The sequence below is a fragment of the Gorilla gorilla genome, chromosome 6 (genome assembly GCF_029281585.2).
Source record: "Gorilla gorilla gorilla isolate KB3781 chromosome 6, NHGRI_mGorGor1-v2.1_pri, whole genome shotgun sequence".
Lineage (NCBI taxonomy): Eukaryota > Metazoa > Chordata > Mammalia > Primates > Hominidae > Gorilla > Gorilla gorilla.
Window position 1 is genome coordinate 7,695,495 of NC_073230.2, and position 15,817 is coordinate 7,711,311.

The following is a 15,817-nucleotide window of genomic DNA, read 5'->3' on the forward strand; positions in this document are numbered from 1 at the left end:
GCACTGATTGGAGAGCCCCAAGTGGGGCCAGGGCTTACGGGCTGGGGTGAGCTTCAGGGGTGAATTGTCCTGAAGGGGTGGTTTGTTGGAAGCTGCTTTCTTCCTTGCCCCTGGGGCTGCTCCCTCCCTGCTTCCTCCTGCTGGGGGCACCTGGGTCTGGCCCCTTTCCTGGGGCTTTCAGCCCAGCTGTGGCAGGAAGTGGCCCGAGGGCCTCGGGAGCAGAGCCCAGAGTAGAATTTGCCGCCTGCTGCCCTCTGCCCGGGAGCAGAACACAGGGTCAGGTGGGAGCCGCCGGATGGGATGTGCTTTAATGACCGGATTTGTGCAGGTGACTCAAGTCAGCAAGTCGTTCGTCTTCTGCATGAGCTTCGAGTCTCTTTGCAGGGAGGAAATCAGACTCCGCCTTTTCAGGGCCACTAAATGCGCTTTCCCAGCCCCGCTGCGAGGCCGCGCCCGGGAAAGACCGATGGAGCCGGGTCTTAATCCCCTTCTCACCAAGACGCCTCCCACAGCGCTGTTCTGTGGGGGTCGTGTGTGTGCACTCCTGTGAGTGTGCATATATGTGCGTGCACACGTGTGCATCTGTGAGTGTGCGAGTGTATGGATGCACATGCGCATGAATGTGTGTACGCACATGTATCTGTGCACATATGTGTGTGTGCACACGTGTTAATGTGCATCCACTGTGAGCGCCCGTGTGTGTGTTTCTGAGTGTGCAGGTGTGTGTGTGTGTGCATGAGCGAGTGTGTGTGCATGTGCACATGTGTTAATGTGCATCTGTGTGTGTGCCCGTGTGTACGTTTGTGAGTGTGCAGGTGTGTGTGTGCATGAGTGGGTATGTGTGTGTGCATGAGTGTTCGTGTGTGCACCTGCACACGTGTTAATGTGCATCCACTGTGAGCGCCCGTGTGTGTGTTTCTGAGTGTGCAGGTGTGTGTGTGTGCATGAGTGGGTATGTGTGTGCGCATGAGTGTGTGTGTGCATGTGCACACGTGTTAATGTGCATCTGTGTGTGTGCATGCGTGTGCATACTGTAGTGGGTGGTCAGAACTAAACCACGCAGCATCCAGGCCCAGCCCCATGCCAACGCTCAGTGGACATTGCCTGGGCCTGCCCCTCCCTGGGCCTCAGTTTCCCCAGAGGCCCCCTGCACTCTGGCAGGCCTGGAGAGCTCTGCGGGGACGTCCCATTGTACTTCACCTGCTACTGAGACGTCCACATCACCACGCGGTGAGCTCCTGCAGTGTACCAGGCCCTGTGTGTGCCCGTCCCGCAACAGCTCTGGGAGGCAGCTGCTCTTTTTCTCCCTCTGGGGTTTGGAACCTGGGCTGGCAAGGGTCAGTGGCAGCAGCAAGATGAACACCCAGACCTGGAGATGTGCTGTCTGTGGGTCTGGGGACGCGGATCTGACAAATGCCCTTCTGCAGGCCTTGTGTGTACAGGGCAAGGGGCGTCCGCAGGACCCAATGATTCCAGAGGGTCTTCCCGGAGGCGGTGGCCAGGACAGTCCTGACTGAGAAAGCAGAAGGAGGAGGGTGGGAAGGGAGGGCAGGCTGGGCCGCGGGCTGGGGAGACAGCACTGTTCAGTGCACTGGGGGCAGGGCCAGTGAGCTGGGGGAGGGGGTGGACTCGGCCCCCTCCATCCTGGCCAGGGAGTGGGACGGACAGTGGGCAGACACCAGAGGCCTCAGAAGGCCCCATTCTCAGAGCTGCACTGCACACCGCTAGCCAGGTGTGCCCATTAGATTTAACATAAAATCAGACTTAAAACTCAGTTTCTGGAGGCTCTGGTCACATTTCGAGTGTCCCACAGCCATGTGTGGCCAGTGGCTGCCAAGTTGGACAGCGCAGAAGGTCACGTCCATCACAGAGGAAGCACCGATGGACAGGCCAGGCTGGGGTGAGGTGACCCCAAGTGCCCACACCAAGGGGCAGGCTCAGAGGGACGTGGAGTGGCTGTGTGTCCAGGAGACCTGGCCAGGGCGAGAACAGCTGCCCCCCAATACAGTACCTACAAGAAACCTGTGCCACCCGGGAGACCTGTGCCACCCGGGAGACCTGTGCCACCAAGAGACCTGTGCCACCCGGGAGACCTGTGCCACCTGGGAGACCTGTGCTAACCAGGAGACCTGTGCCACCAGGAGACCTGTGCCACCAGGAGACCTGTGCTAACCAGGAGACCTGTGCCACCAGGAGACCTGTGCCACCCGGGAGACCTGTGCCACCGGGAGACCTGTGCCACCCGGGAGACCTGTGCCACCCGGGAGACCTGTGCCACCCGGGAGACCTGTGCTAACCAGGAGACCTGTGCCACCAGGAGACCTGTGCCACCAGGGAGACCTGTGCCAACCAGGAGACCTGTGCCACCAGGAGACCTGTGCCACCAGGAGACCTGTGCCACCAGGAGACCTGTGCCACCCGGGAGACCTGTGCCACCCGGGAGACCTGTGCCACCCGGGAGACCTGTGCCACCAGGAGACCTGTGCCACCAGGAGACCTGTGCCACCCGGGAGACCTGTGCCAGCCGGGAGACCTGTGACACCCGGGAGACCTGTGCCACCTGGGAGACCTGTGCCACCAGGAAACTCCTGCCACCCAAGATACCTGTGCCACCCGGGAGACCTGGGCGCCGCCTCTGCAGTGGATGTTCCAGGAGCTCAGTTTCCTAACGGCTTTATCAGGCACCCAGTGGTGCAGGCCTTTGCCCCAGGGGCCTACAGTGAATTCTGACTGCCCAACTAATAAGTAGCTGAGGATTTTCTAAAGAAAATAAATATTATTTGGAGACAGGGTCTCACTGTGTCATCCAGGCTGGATTGCAGTGGTCACTGCAGCCTTGGCCTCCTGGGCTCAAGTGATCCTCCCATCTCAGCCTCCTGCGTAGCTGGGACCACAGGTGTGTGCCACCACGCCCAGCTGATTCTTTTATTTTTCATAGACCTGGGGTCTCACTATGTTGCCCAGGCTGGTCTTGAACTCCTGGACTCATGCTGGGCCGTTCTGGGGAGTCATTGTGCAGATATAAGGCTCGAAGTTTACAGAAAAGAAATCTTGCCTCCATCTGGAGTTCCCTTTTTCCAGCTAAAAGTTACTAAAATCTAGTAGAACTAGTGTTCTGTGGAATGAGTTTTGCTCAAAGCCAATCCTTCCAAGTTGAAAACAACGACGGCTTTTTAACCTCAAAAATATCCAACACTCCAGAATTTACCACCCCTGGAACTGCGGGCTGACTGCAGCGGATCATTTGGTTTGACCTTTAGTGTTTTAGAAAAATGAAATCCATTTGCCAGCACTTAAAACCCGGGAGATTCCACAAGGTCTAGATTCTTTCTCTTGAACCTCAGGATCCCGGCCAGTCTGGGCGTCGGCTCTGCAGGGCGACCCTGGCGGGCAGCATGTTCAGTTTGCCGCCGCACCTGCCACTGCCCTGCCCTGCACCCCGACCCTCCTTTGCTGCTGGTTTCAAAAGTGCACAGAGACAGCAATGGCCACAGACCCAGTGGGGTTATGAAGCAAATGTGACCTTCAGGCGCCAGCCCACCATCCGCATTTTATTTTTAAGTAGCTCCTGGAATCCTCATCTGGCCTTGCGCCTACCCAGGGCCCTGTCAAGGCGAATATTATGTGGGATCGTGGAAAGTGGTCTGTTCTCAGAGTTTCTAGCAGCCGAGACTAGTTCTTAAAAAGGCCGTGGGTGGTACACACCTTTAACCCTCCGCAAGAAACGTTCCAGGAACACGGAGAATTGTGGCCACAGCTTTCTGAGAACAGCGTGGGAGGACGGGAGCCACGGGCTGGTGTGTAATTGACGGCCTGTGACCCAGACGTGGTCCCCCCGAAGGGACGTGGACATGCCACACAGGACCTGTGCCCCGCCCCGCTGTTTGTGTGGCGATGATGTCGGCCCGTGGCGGGGCCAGGATGCTCCCAGGAGTCGGGCGGACCTCCGCTGCGTATATGGAAGGAAGGACACGGCCGGGGAAGCCGAGGGCTGGGAAGGTGACCGGGGCGGCGTCTGGAGTCTGCATTGCTGGAGTGTTGGAGCCCAGACGGAACACAGTCTGCCCTGTGTGGGAGGTGTGGGCTGCAGGGCGTGCGAGCTGGGGATTCCCGCCAGCTCTGTTTCCAGCACCTGGAAAGGTCACCAGAGTTTGAATCTGGTAAATTCTTCCTGGATTGGGGGCTGAGTTCCCTCCCTGGGCCTGGCACGAGATGACGTCCTGGGACGGGCTCTCCTTCCAGTGGAGGCAGGGGCCAGCCTTGGTGGAGGAAGCCTGGGTTGGAGGCTGAGTTCCCTCCCTGGGCCTGGCCTGGGTGGACGCCCTGGGACAGGCTCTCCCTCCAGTGGAGGCAGGGGCCGGCCTTGGTGGGGGAAGCATGGCAGGGGCCGGCCTTGGTGGAGGAAGCATGCTTACACACTTACACGCTAAGCGCTTACACACTTACGCTCACACACGACCTTGACAATTCCTCCACATTTCCACCATGACCACATCGGTCAAACACTTGCGTGGACCGGCACCTCACAGGGCCCTGTGGCTAGGCCCCCCTTCCCCTGGAGTGTTGGCCTGAGATACAGGAGCCCTGTGGTGTTTACAGAATGGCACTGACCTTTCATAAACAGCCCCACCTGTGGCCTCCTGTTCCTTGGCCAGGGTGGAGGGACAGGGTGGTGCCCACATTGCCCTTCTTGGGCTCTTACTGTGGGAGGCGTCCACGGCAGAGCCAAGGGGTCCTGGAGGCCGTGGGGGAGACTCGGAAACCAGAGGGTGGGCGGTGCCAGGGTGCACACGGCAAACCGGGGCTGAGCCAGGCCTGGGACACCAAGCCCAGCCTCTCCCCTGTGGTGTGACTGTGGGTCCCAGGGTGGACATGCCGGGGCCCCAGCCAGTGCAGGAGAGGCCTTTGAGCAGCTTACCTGAGAAGGGCCCATGGGGAGCTGGGACCCCCGGCCTCCATCGCACGGGCCTGCACTGCTCTGAGGGCCCGTCGGCAGCTGGGTCAGGGCCACAGGGAGCTGGGACCCCCGGCCTCCGTCGCACGGGCCTGCACTGCTCTGAGGGCCCGTCGGCAGCTGGGTGCCCAGGGTCCCAAAGGCTCAGGGTGGCCCTGAGGAGGCTGGAGCTTCACCGCATTTTTCATATGGGGAACCCAGCACGTCCCGCCTGCCTCCGGCCCCTGGAGGCTTTCTCAGTGACAAACCGTTTCTGTTTCTGTCTTGTTTTCTCAGACAAACGAGGGAGCAGGAGACGCCCCCTGACTTTTTTTATTTCTCTGACTACGAGAGGCACAATGCGGAGATTGCTGCCTTCCACCTGGACAGGTGAGCCCTTCCTTCCTCCCTCCATCCGCGACAGGTGAGCCCTTCCTTCCTCCCTCCATCCGCGCTCCCGTGCGCTCAGACCCACCGGTGAGCGGGGCCGTCCTGCACTGGACACAGCAGGACGTCATCGTCACCTTCGTCACCATCAGGCAGCGCCGGTGCCTGCTCTCCCCCCACCCCGAGTGCTGCCCTGACCAGGGTCCTTTGTGTCATCGTCACCTTTGTCACCATCAGGCAGCGCCGGTGCCTGCTCCCCCCACCACCCCGAGTGCTGCCCTGACCAGGGTCCTGTGTGTCATCGTCACCTTTGTCACCATCAGGCAGCGCCGGTGCCTGCTCTCCCCCCACCCTGAGTGCTGCCCTGACCAGGGCCCTGTGTGTCATCGTCACCTTTGTCACCATCAGGCAGTGCCGGTGCCTGCTCTCCCCCCACCCCGAGTGCTGCCCTGAGCAGGGCCCTCTGTGTCATCGTAGCCCACACAACACGCGGTAGGGAGAGCCTTTCATATCCCCCCTTACAGATGAGAAACTGAGGCGCTGTGAGCAGCGATTTGCCCAGGTTCCCATGCTCCTAATCATCCCTCTGTCACCGAGGGAGAGGGCGCGTGCCCTCAGGGCACCTTAATCCAGATGGGCCCCTCCTGCACCCCCACAGTTCAGGCAGACGGGAGGCACAGAAGCTGCTGTGCGGTCGGTAATAGAGGAAAAGGAAAGAGGGAAGGAGGCAGGGAGGGAAGGGGGAGTATTAAGTGCTGCGAATCTTAACACAGAGACTCACAGAGCACAGACTTCTCTGGGAGACCAAAGCAGGCTTCCTAAGGAGGGGGAAGCGATGTTTGTGATGAGGGGGCCTGGGAGGCCCCGCGGTCACCTGTCTCCAGAGGGGCCGCCCCGCCCAGCAGAAAGTGAACCCCTTGTGAGGGTCAGCTTGGCCCTGCTGCTGGGAAAGTGAGGGGTCCGTGTTCAGTTGCCCTCCAAGGGCAGTTCACGGGCCTGGCCCAGGTCCAGAGGGGCCCCGTGGATTGAAGGACCTTGCCCTGGTGCAGTGGAGGGAGGAGGCGCCACCCTCAGCCCCCTAGAGCCTCCCTGCCTGCCCTGCGCGGCCCTGACACGTCCCAGCCCGGGGTGCGGCCCCAGGGCCGGCAGCATTGGGGTTGCCCTGGGCTAGTTGGAATGCAGAGTCCTGGGCTCCACCCAGACCTGGGACAGAATCTGCATTTTAACAAGATCCCTAGTGACGCGGGCGTACATTGGAGTTTAAAGGGCTTTTTTAAAGATCAAAGTCTTCTGTGGTGACTATAGAAATCGCCAGAAGCCAGATTTTCCACCATTTCAGCTATCTAGAACAGCCTGAACCCAATCTAGAACAGCCTGAACTCAAAAAGGGCTTTTTATGAAAAGAAAGACAGGGAGGGTCATTAGGAAACAGCCCCCCTCGGGTCAACCTGTTTATAAAACAGGACACAGAGCCCGGCACCCAGGCGAGCCGTCTGACAGGTGGAGGGGGCGGGTGCTCCACGCAGAGGCGTGGTCGGGCCTTGGGTCCCGGGTCGGCCCTGGCAGACGGCCCACGTCCCTCCACACCTGGTCACCTCGCCTCACAGGACAATCACCACGTCCTCCGTCAGCAAGAAAAGCTCTCGCCCTGCATTCTCCATTTAATTAAGCGAGTGGGAGCCTGTGGTGTGGTTCAGAAGGAGTTCCATTAAAAGTGGCTCCTTTAATTTAATTTTGTTTTAAATTTAGCCCTGGAATGAGGGCAGGCTTTAGCTATGCAGGCAGTTGGTGCTGTGTGCCCATCAGTGAGGCATCGCCAGCCCCAGTCCCTCAGGGGCCTCTCCCACCCCCATCACCGCGGGGCCAGGCAGAGCCACCGGACCTAGGGCTGGGTTTATTCGGAGGCAGGGAGACAGAGGCCTGCTCAGCCCCACAGAGCAGAGACCCTCCCCTGCCCCTTTCTTATTCGGAGGCAGGGACACAGAGGCCCGCTGAGCCTCACAGAGCACAGACCCTTCCCCGCCCGTTTCTTGTCAGGATCCTGGACTTCCGCCGGGTCCCTCCCGTGGCCGGCAGGATGGTCAACATGACCAAGGAGATCCGGGACGTCACACGGGACAAGAAGCTCTGGAGGACCTTCTTCATCTCTCCAGGTAGCCTGGCACGGGGGCCCGCATTCATCTCTCCAGGTAGCCTGGCATGGGGAGCCCACATTCACCTCCCGAGGTAGCCTGGCACGGGGAGCCCACATTCATCTCGCCAGGTAGCCTGGCACGGGGGCCCGCATTCACCTCTCCACATAGCCTGGCACGGGGGCCCGCATTCACCTCTCCAGGTAGCCTGGCACGGGGGCCCGCATTCATCTCGCCAGGTAGCCTGGCATGGGGAGCCCACATTCACCTCCCGAGGTAGCCTGGCATGGGGAGCCCACATTCATCTCACCAGGTAGCCTGGCACGGGGGCCCGCATTCACCTCTCCAGGTAGCCTGGCACGGGGGCCCGCATTCACCTCTCCAGGTAGCCTGGCACGGGGGCCCGCATTCATCTCTCCAGGTAGCCTGGCAGGGGGGCCCGCATTCATCTCTCCAGGTAGCCTGGCATGGGGAGCCCACATTCACCTCCCCAGGTAGCCTGGCACGGGGAGCCCACATTCATCTCGCCAGGTAGCCTGGCACAGGGGCCCGCATTCATCTCTCCACGTAGCCTGGCACGTGCCCTGTGCCCCCTTCCACACCAGGGTGCTGACTCACAGTGCTGTTCCCAACCCACCTCCCACGTAGGGGTGCCCTGTGCCTCCTTCCACACCCGGAGTGCCAACCCACAGACAGCTTCAAGGTGCCACCATCAGGGTTTAACCAATGTCCTTCTATGCACAGAGAGGCTGTTTCTTCCATTTCTTTATTTTAACTGGTGAAACGATTCACTTTTGGGAGGTCCTAGCCTCTCCAGGAAGCCTTCTCCAGGTGGCCCAGCCAGCAAACATCCATGGGACCTCCCCACCCAGATTTAAACACACCCAGCAGGACCCCCGTTGTATAGTAACAGGGTGGGCGGCCTCCCCCGCCTCGGCGAAGTGGCTGGACTGTGAGCAGGGCTGGCCCAGGCCCCTGGTCCCTGGTGCCCTTGAGGGGATACAGGATGGCCTGAACGTTAGGCGGGAATAGATGTCTTTGTTGGTGCTGAGGTTTATAAAACCTTCAAGACTCTACGTGATAAGTACAGCACACACATAAACACGTGATTTTCTACTTAATTATCTACCCAGGTTGCTTTAAACCTGACATTTGGGCTGGGCGTGGTGGCTCACGCCTGTAATCTCAGCATTTTGGGAAGCCAAGGTGGGAGGATCACTTGATTTCAGGAGTTTGAGACCAGACTGGGCAACGTGGTGAGACCCCTGTCTACAGGAAATTAAAAAATTAGCCAGCCGTGGTGGTGCTTATCTGTGGTCCCAGCTACTCAGGAGGCTGAGACAGGAGGATTGCTTGAGCCCAGGAGGTGGCGGCTGCAGTGAGTGGGGATTGCACCACTGCACTCCAGCCTGGGCAACAGAGTGAGACCCTGTCTCAAAAAAAAAGAAAAGAAAAGAAACTGGCATTTGTGGCTCTGCCGAGGGCTCAGTCCTCTCCAAGCGCCTCTCTGGCGCCAGGCCCCTGCTGCACAGCCTGTTCCCGTTTCTGCTGCTCACCTGGCTGAGCTCTGGGGACACTCTCCTACCTGTCCCGGACTCGGTCCCCTATGTTTCCGTCTTGAAGGTCAACAGTGGTCCCAGCGATGGTGGGCACTGCAGAATGAAGGGACCCTCACCCCAGGAGACCCTGCAGAGCAAGGTCCCCACTGGGGAGGGGCCCTCCGGATCAGAGGCTCTCACTGTAGGGGGCCTCAGCCGCTCTCCTGGCCCATCTGTTTAATTCATGCAGATAAAATCCAATTAGGGCCCCTGATTAGCTGCGTCTTCAGATCTGCTGGCACATAAAACCTTGACCTAAAAGCTCATTTCCTGCAGATGTTTCAGATCGATGTACGGACTCTGCGCTTTCTCTTAATGCATTCATGAATTTGTCAGAACCCGGCCCCTGAATCCATGATTTAATTAAGCTCCGTTCCGTCAGCCGGGGCTCACTGAGATCCTCATTTGCTTTCTTCCTCTCAAAGCCCATTAATAAGAGAAAAATAGGACAGAAAGCTCCACAGAGGCGGGAAGAAGGGCTCCCTTCCCTGGCCCACTGATGCCTGGCCCTACACACCGGGAATCGGGGCAGAGGCAGAACCTGAGGGTGGGGGTCTTTGAGGGCTCCCCGGTCAGCTGTGCCTGAGCCAGGCACACCTCCAGTGATGGGGAACGCATTGGCTCACAGACAATTCAGTCCCTGTTTGGATGGCTTGAGCTGTCCATCTTTTTTAAGGGGCTGAAACTCGCCTCCCCACCCTGGGAGTCCAGGGCTTCCTAAGCATGCCTGAGCTCCGGCCGCTGTCAGCCCTTGGGTCAACCCTGACCGCACTGTCCAGCCACCGCCTCCTGCCCCACCGTCCACAGGACTGACCGCCCTGCAGCCCGCCATGCACACCCTGGTGCCCACGGAGGCTGGGCTCCGCTCCAGTGAAGCCTGGATGCCCGACTGCTTCTTATCCACGTCTTTTTACAATTTTTATTGCAACTTTTACGGTGATGTATTTCAAAGGTTCCAAAGACTGACATTCCCCATCCTCAGGTGCCAGCGCCCCATGCAGTGACTGTGGGAATTCCTCCAGCTTAAACTCCATTCTCTGCATTGCAGACCAAGCTCTCAGTTCAGGACCGATTGAAAGAGACGGTCACAGGATCACGCAGGGAGGGGTCAATGACGCCCACTGATGCTGAGAACATGCCCTGCCTGGCTCTGCTCAGAGCAGCATCTCTGGAACTCCTCATTTTGTTGTAAAATGAGCCTGTGGGGGCAGGTCGTTTCCTCCCCGTTTCTAAGGTCTTACTGAGTGGCCGGGCACGGCGGCTCACACCTGCACTGAGTGGCCAGGCACGGCGGCTCACGCCTGCACTGAGTGGCCGGGCACGGCGGCTCACGCCTGCACTGAGTGGCCGGGCACAGGGGCTCACACGCCTGCAATCCCAGTACTGGGAGGACCACTTGAGCCCAGGAGTTCAAGATCAGCCTGGACAACATAGCGAGACCCCATCTCTACAAAAAATGAAAAATTAGCCAGGTCTGGTGGCGTGCATCTGTGATTCCAGCAACTCAGGAGGCTGAGGCAGGAGGATGGCTTGAGCCCAGCAGGTCAAGGCTGCAGTGAGCTATGATCGTGCACCACTGTACTCCAGCCTGGGGGACAGAGTGAGACCCCATCTCAAAAAAAAAAAAAAAAAAGACTGAGTTGATTATTAGTCCAAGCAGGTGAATTAAGTCACCTCTATGTCCCATGTTGGCTGACACTTGGAATTCCCAGGTCCTCAGCAGGCCAGGGACGGTGGTCACCAGAGTGCCCCTGAGCTCTGTGCTGCAAGGTGGCCATCGACCACCTTTGGTGCCGTTGCTGGAATCCCTTCTCACGTCTCCCTGGAGCCAGCACTTTGATTCAGCGCTCCGGCAGCTTCCCTGGCCACTCCTGGTTCTGGATATTAGTTGCGTTTTCCAGGGCAGCGCAAGTTTCTCCCCTGAAATCCAAGACTTCCTCGGCCACCAGAGGCCCCAACAGTTCCATATCCCCACCTGGACAGACGAGTCCTTGAATCTCCCAGAGCAGCAGGGCCCAGCATTGTCGGGCGCCCCTGAACGCAGCCCCCGGAACCCCACTGCTGCCACTCCAGCCGCGCTGCCCTGTCAGCCCGATTTCTTCCAGAAGCCTCTGTGAGCATTTGACTTTCTCTCAAGCAGCAGGGGCCCAGGAGCCCGGATTCCTCTCCTAGAGAACAAAATCTGTTCAGATTCGTTTGCTCCACTTTACTTTGCATGTGTCTCCTGACCACAGATGCCAGGTGACCTCAGAGGCCCTGCCGGAGCCGAGGGCACATCAGAGGGCTGAGCCCACTGTAGACACCCCCTCGGCCTCCCGACCAAGGATGCCAGGTCATCTCGGAGGCCCTGCTGGAGCCCAGAGCACATTGGAGGGCTGAGCCCACTGCAGACACCCCCCTCGGCCTCCCAACCACGGATGCCAGGTGGTCTCGGAGGCCCTGCTGGAGCCCAGAGCACAGTGGAGGGCTGAGCCCACTGCAGACACCCCCTTGGCCTACCGTGGCCTGAATGACCCTCCCGTGGGGTCAATCAGAAAAGGGAAAATCCCATCAGCCAGGAGCAAGGTGAGGGGGCGAGAGGTGGCCAGGGCCAGTGCTCGGGGAAGGTGGGCTCTGGGAGGGGGAAGCAGGAGGCTGAGCCCCAGGCAGCCCCCTGCCCCGCGTAGGGATTGTGGAGCTCAGGTTCAGAGAGGGCAATTAGGACCCCAGCACCGCACAGCTGTGTAGGGGCTGGGCCACAGTCAGAGCCCACATCTTCTAAGCCCCAAACACTCACAGAACACACTCCCCTACTTCTCACGTAAGTTACCGTCTGCACGTTGCAAACATCCCAGAGGTGCACAGGTCGTCCGTGCACAGCTTTGCATTTCTGCAAGGTGAGCGCCCCCAGGACCAGGCCCAGGTCCCCAGCAGCTCCAGAAGCCACTCAGCCCGACACAGCCTGGACAGAAGGGCTTTGCCATCATCCGCTTCGCCTTTTTTCCTGCCACGGTGGCCTGGGCTGGGCAGGGCGGTCCTCAGGACTCTCTCCAGTGCTGCGTCCAGCTTAAATGCAGGTTGAAGGAGACACGTTTCCAGCGATGGACCCAGTTTGGGCACCCAGAGCCGCTGCCCTAAGTAACAGTGTCCGCCGGGCCCGCAGCTGTCCAGGGCACAGCTGTCCAAGGTGGCAGATGGCAGACGTCCGCCTTGCAAAACGCTCCTCCTGCTGGGTCAGCCCCGACACAGTCAGCGAAAGGAATGGTGGGAGACGCTTGAGCCGCAGGGTGAAGGAGCCATCTTCGTCCTTGCCAGGAGCCACACTCTTGCCTGTCTGCGCTCTCCGGGAGGCCAACCGTGATGCCATTTCCGGGTGACTGGAGGAGGCAGGATCTCTCCTGGGTTTGTCCGCTACCCTGGCTTTCTCCTTGCTGTTTGTGTCTTTTATTATTACTAAAATGGAAAAGGACTCACGCTCCTTCCTCCCAGAAAGCCCCCACTCCAAGTGCAGGGCAGCCTTCGTTACCTGGACAGCTGCCTTCCGTGGCTTCCTTGTGTAATTCCCAGCCTGTGATGCCGGCGTTGCTGGGACCCCCGCTTCCCGGCTTCCTTGTGTAATTCCCAGCCCGTGATGCCAGCGTTGCTGGGACCCCCGCTTCCCGGCTTCCTTATGTAATTCCCGCGGCTTCCTTGTGTAATTCCCAGCTGTGATGCCGGCGTTGCTGGGACCCCCGCTTCCCGGCTTCCTTGTGTAATTCCCGGCCCATGATGCCGGCGTTGCTGGGACCCCCGCTTCCCGGCTTCCTTGTGTAATTCCCAGCCCGTGATGCCAGCGTTGCTGGGACCCCAGCTTCCCGGCTTCCTTATGTAATTCCCGCGGCTTCCTTGTGTAATTCCCAGCCTGTGATGCCGGCGTTGCTGGGACCCCCGCTTCCCGGCTTCCTTATGTAATTCCCGCGGCTTCCTTGTGTAATTCCCAGCCTGTGATGCCGGCGTTGCTGGGACCCCCGCTTCCCGGGCGAGGGGCTGGGCACAGAGCAGGGAGGCACTTGCCTGAGGTCACACAGCTCCAAGCCCTCCTAACCCCGCCCGGGAGGCCCCTTTAATACCCGATTTGGATCTGCAGAGAGAAATGGCTGTGGGCCCGAGAAATGCCTTTCTCTTTCAACACGATACCATCTGAAACCGGCTTAGGCGAGGACGGGAGGCTGTTAACAGCAGACGAATTTTAAGCCTCCAGCCAATGAGCGCTCGGATGAAGATTTTCCTCCTGAAATGGAGCTCCTGCCCCGGTGGGGGCTGCCTCGTCCGACTGTGGGCTGCCGATTAATCTGTATCAGCACGAGACAGGATTGCAGCTGGTCTTTCCTTGATCGTTCGTTCTTACAATAATGACCCAGCGTTGGCAGTGGGGCGAGGGGCGCGGGAAGGAGGGGGCAGGCAGGTGATTGGGGCGTTGGAACCAGACCAGCCGGGACCTGCCGGGTGCGTGGGGTGTGGTGGGGGCCAGGTCGGCCTGGCACCCACCCCATTTCCTCTCCGAACCTCAGCTTGTTCAGCTAAGAAAGGGCAGCCGGGACCAGCCACCCTCCTGTTCACTCCGCTGGGAAGCGCCCTGCCAAACCTGCCTTCTGATCCCACGGAGAGCCTGCCCTGCAGCCAGGAGAGACCCCTGGAATCACTCAGCCTGGCTGCATGGCTCAAGGAGGGGCCCCTTTGGCTGAGATGTCAGCCCTGTGCTCAGATAGCAGGAATGCTGGGACTGGGGGCGCTGTGAGTGAGGTTCGGGGCTCCGGCCCCAACAAAACCACGTTCTCACCAGTTCTACAGCCCCAGGCTCTCCAGAGTTTCTCCACAAACAAATAAAGCAAGAAAAACTGGATTTAATCAGCAAATAAATACAGGAATAGCGCCGTTGGCCGGGCCTCCAGCATCAGAGCAGTGAACCCGCACTGCTAGCGGGCCTGGACAGCGCTTGCATTTTTCTGATTATTCTTTCTTTATTAACGTATAATTCATGTACCACAAAATTTACCATTTAAAAGCGTACAGTTCCGTGGTTTTTAGTATATTCACAGTGGTGTGCAACCATCACCACTGTCTAAATCCAGAATGTCCTGCTGACCCCAAAAAGGAGCCCCATACCATGAGCAGGCAGTCACCGTTCCTCACCCCGCAGCCCTCGACCACCAGCGTCCCAGCCCCGGTCTATCTGGATTTGCCTGTTCTGGGCGTTTCATATTAAGAGGGTCGTACGACGTGTGGCCTCCTCTGTCTGGCCTCCTTCGCGGAGCACAGGGTTCTTGGGTTCAGTGAGGGCTTCATTCCTCTTCTTGTTTCATTTCGTTTCGTGTCATCGCGCGGATGGACCATGTTCACCTGGCGTGTCCACTCCTCTCTTGATGGACATTTGGGTGGATTTTCTCTTTTTCGGCTGTGGTGAGCGGTGCTGCTGTGAGCATTCGTGTCTGAGTTTTTGTATAGAAATGTTTTCTCTTCTCTTAGGGGTTTACATGGGAGGGGAGTTCCTGGGTCACATGGAAACGCTGTGTTTAATCAGTCGGGGGCTGCAGACCGTTTCCGCCGTGGCTGTGCCGTGTGCACCCCCCGCCAGCAGCGCACAGAGGTGGCGGTTCCCCCGTCCCAGCCGGCAGCTGCTCTTCCGATGGATGCCATCCCAGCAGACAGGAGATGGTGCCTCAGGTGGCGGTTCCCGCGTCCCAGCCGGCAGCTGCTCTTCCGATGGAAGCCCTCCCAGCAGACGGGAGATGGTGCCTCACTGTGGCTTTGATTTGCATCTCCCTGGTGACTCACGATGGCACCCGTCTCTTCTCATGCTTGTCGGCCATCAGTGTCGTCTTTGGAGAATCAGCTGTTCAAGCCCTCTGCCCATTTATTAGTTTTTTTTGTATTTTTGTGATTGAGTGATGAGAGTTCTTCATACACTCTAAACGCTAGATCCTCAGATGTGTGGTTTGCAAACATTTTCTACCATTCTGTGGATTGTATCTTCACTTTCTTGACAATACGAATGCATTTTTTAAACGACTAAATGTTGGCCCTAGGGTTTCCACAGACCAGCCCCTGATTTTCGAGGGTTCAGGCCGGGCTCTGCCTCTGGGGAGCTGTGTGGCCTCGGGAAGTCAGCTCTGTGGGTTCATTTTTCTGTACCGTGGGGTGGAGGTGTTTGCTGGGATTGATGGGGGAGCTGTGGGTGAGTCCTGCCCGTGAGAAGCACCAGGCAGAGCCCGGCCCGGCCTTGGAGGCCGTGAGACCACAGGTGAGGACGCGGCCCCGTGCGGCCCTGGTAACCGGCAGCCTGTCCCTCCCCAGCCAACAACATCTGCTTCTACGGCGAGTGCTCCTACTACTGCTCCACGGAGCACGCCCTGTGCGGGAAGCCAGACCAGATCGAGGGCTCGCTGGCGGCCTTCCTGCCCGACCTGTCCCTGGCCAAGAGGAAGACCTGGCGGAACCCTTGGCGGCGTTCCTACCACAAGCGCAAGAAGGCCGAGTGAGTGCGGGGCCGGGGGACTGGCGTCCGGCCACCCTACGGCGGAGGGAGCTGGGCCTGGGCGGGCATGGGGGGGTCGGCGCCCACGGGGGTGGCAGAGATGGGTGCAGAGCCTGCTGTGCGATGCTGGCCTGTGTGAGACAACCGCTTCCTGACGAGACGGTGGCAGAGGGCGTCCTTACCCCAGTAATTCCATGTGCGTCCCTGACCCGGGCCGGCCTGCCCACCAGGTCCCTCGAATCGGAGCCTCTCAGCGTTTGAGCTCTGCTCTCGC

The 15,817-nt window shown here is 59.2% G+C and overlaps 1 protein-coding gene across 1 annotated transcript in view; it reads left to right on the forward strand.

The window, feature by feature from the left end:
- Positions 1–15,817, forward strand: part of FAM20C (FAM20C golgi associated secretory pathway kinase) — a 65,872-nt gene that overhangs the window by 46,345 nt on the left and 3,710 nt on the right. Inside the window, exons 4-6 of the mRNA XM_031012947.3 lie at positions 5,231–5,323; positions 7,358–7,473; positions 15,363–15,543. Coding sequence (XP_030868807.1) covers positions 5,231–5,323; positions 7,358–7,473; positions 15,363–15,543 — 390 coding nt within the window. The remainder of the gene's footprint in view (positions 1–5,230; positions 5,324–7,357; positions 7,474–15,362; positions 15,544–15,817) is intronic.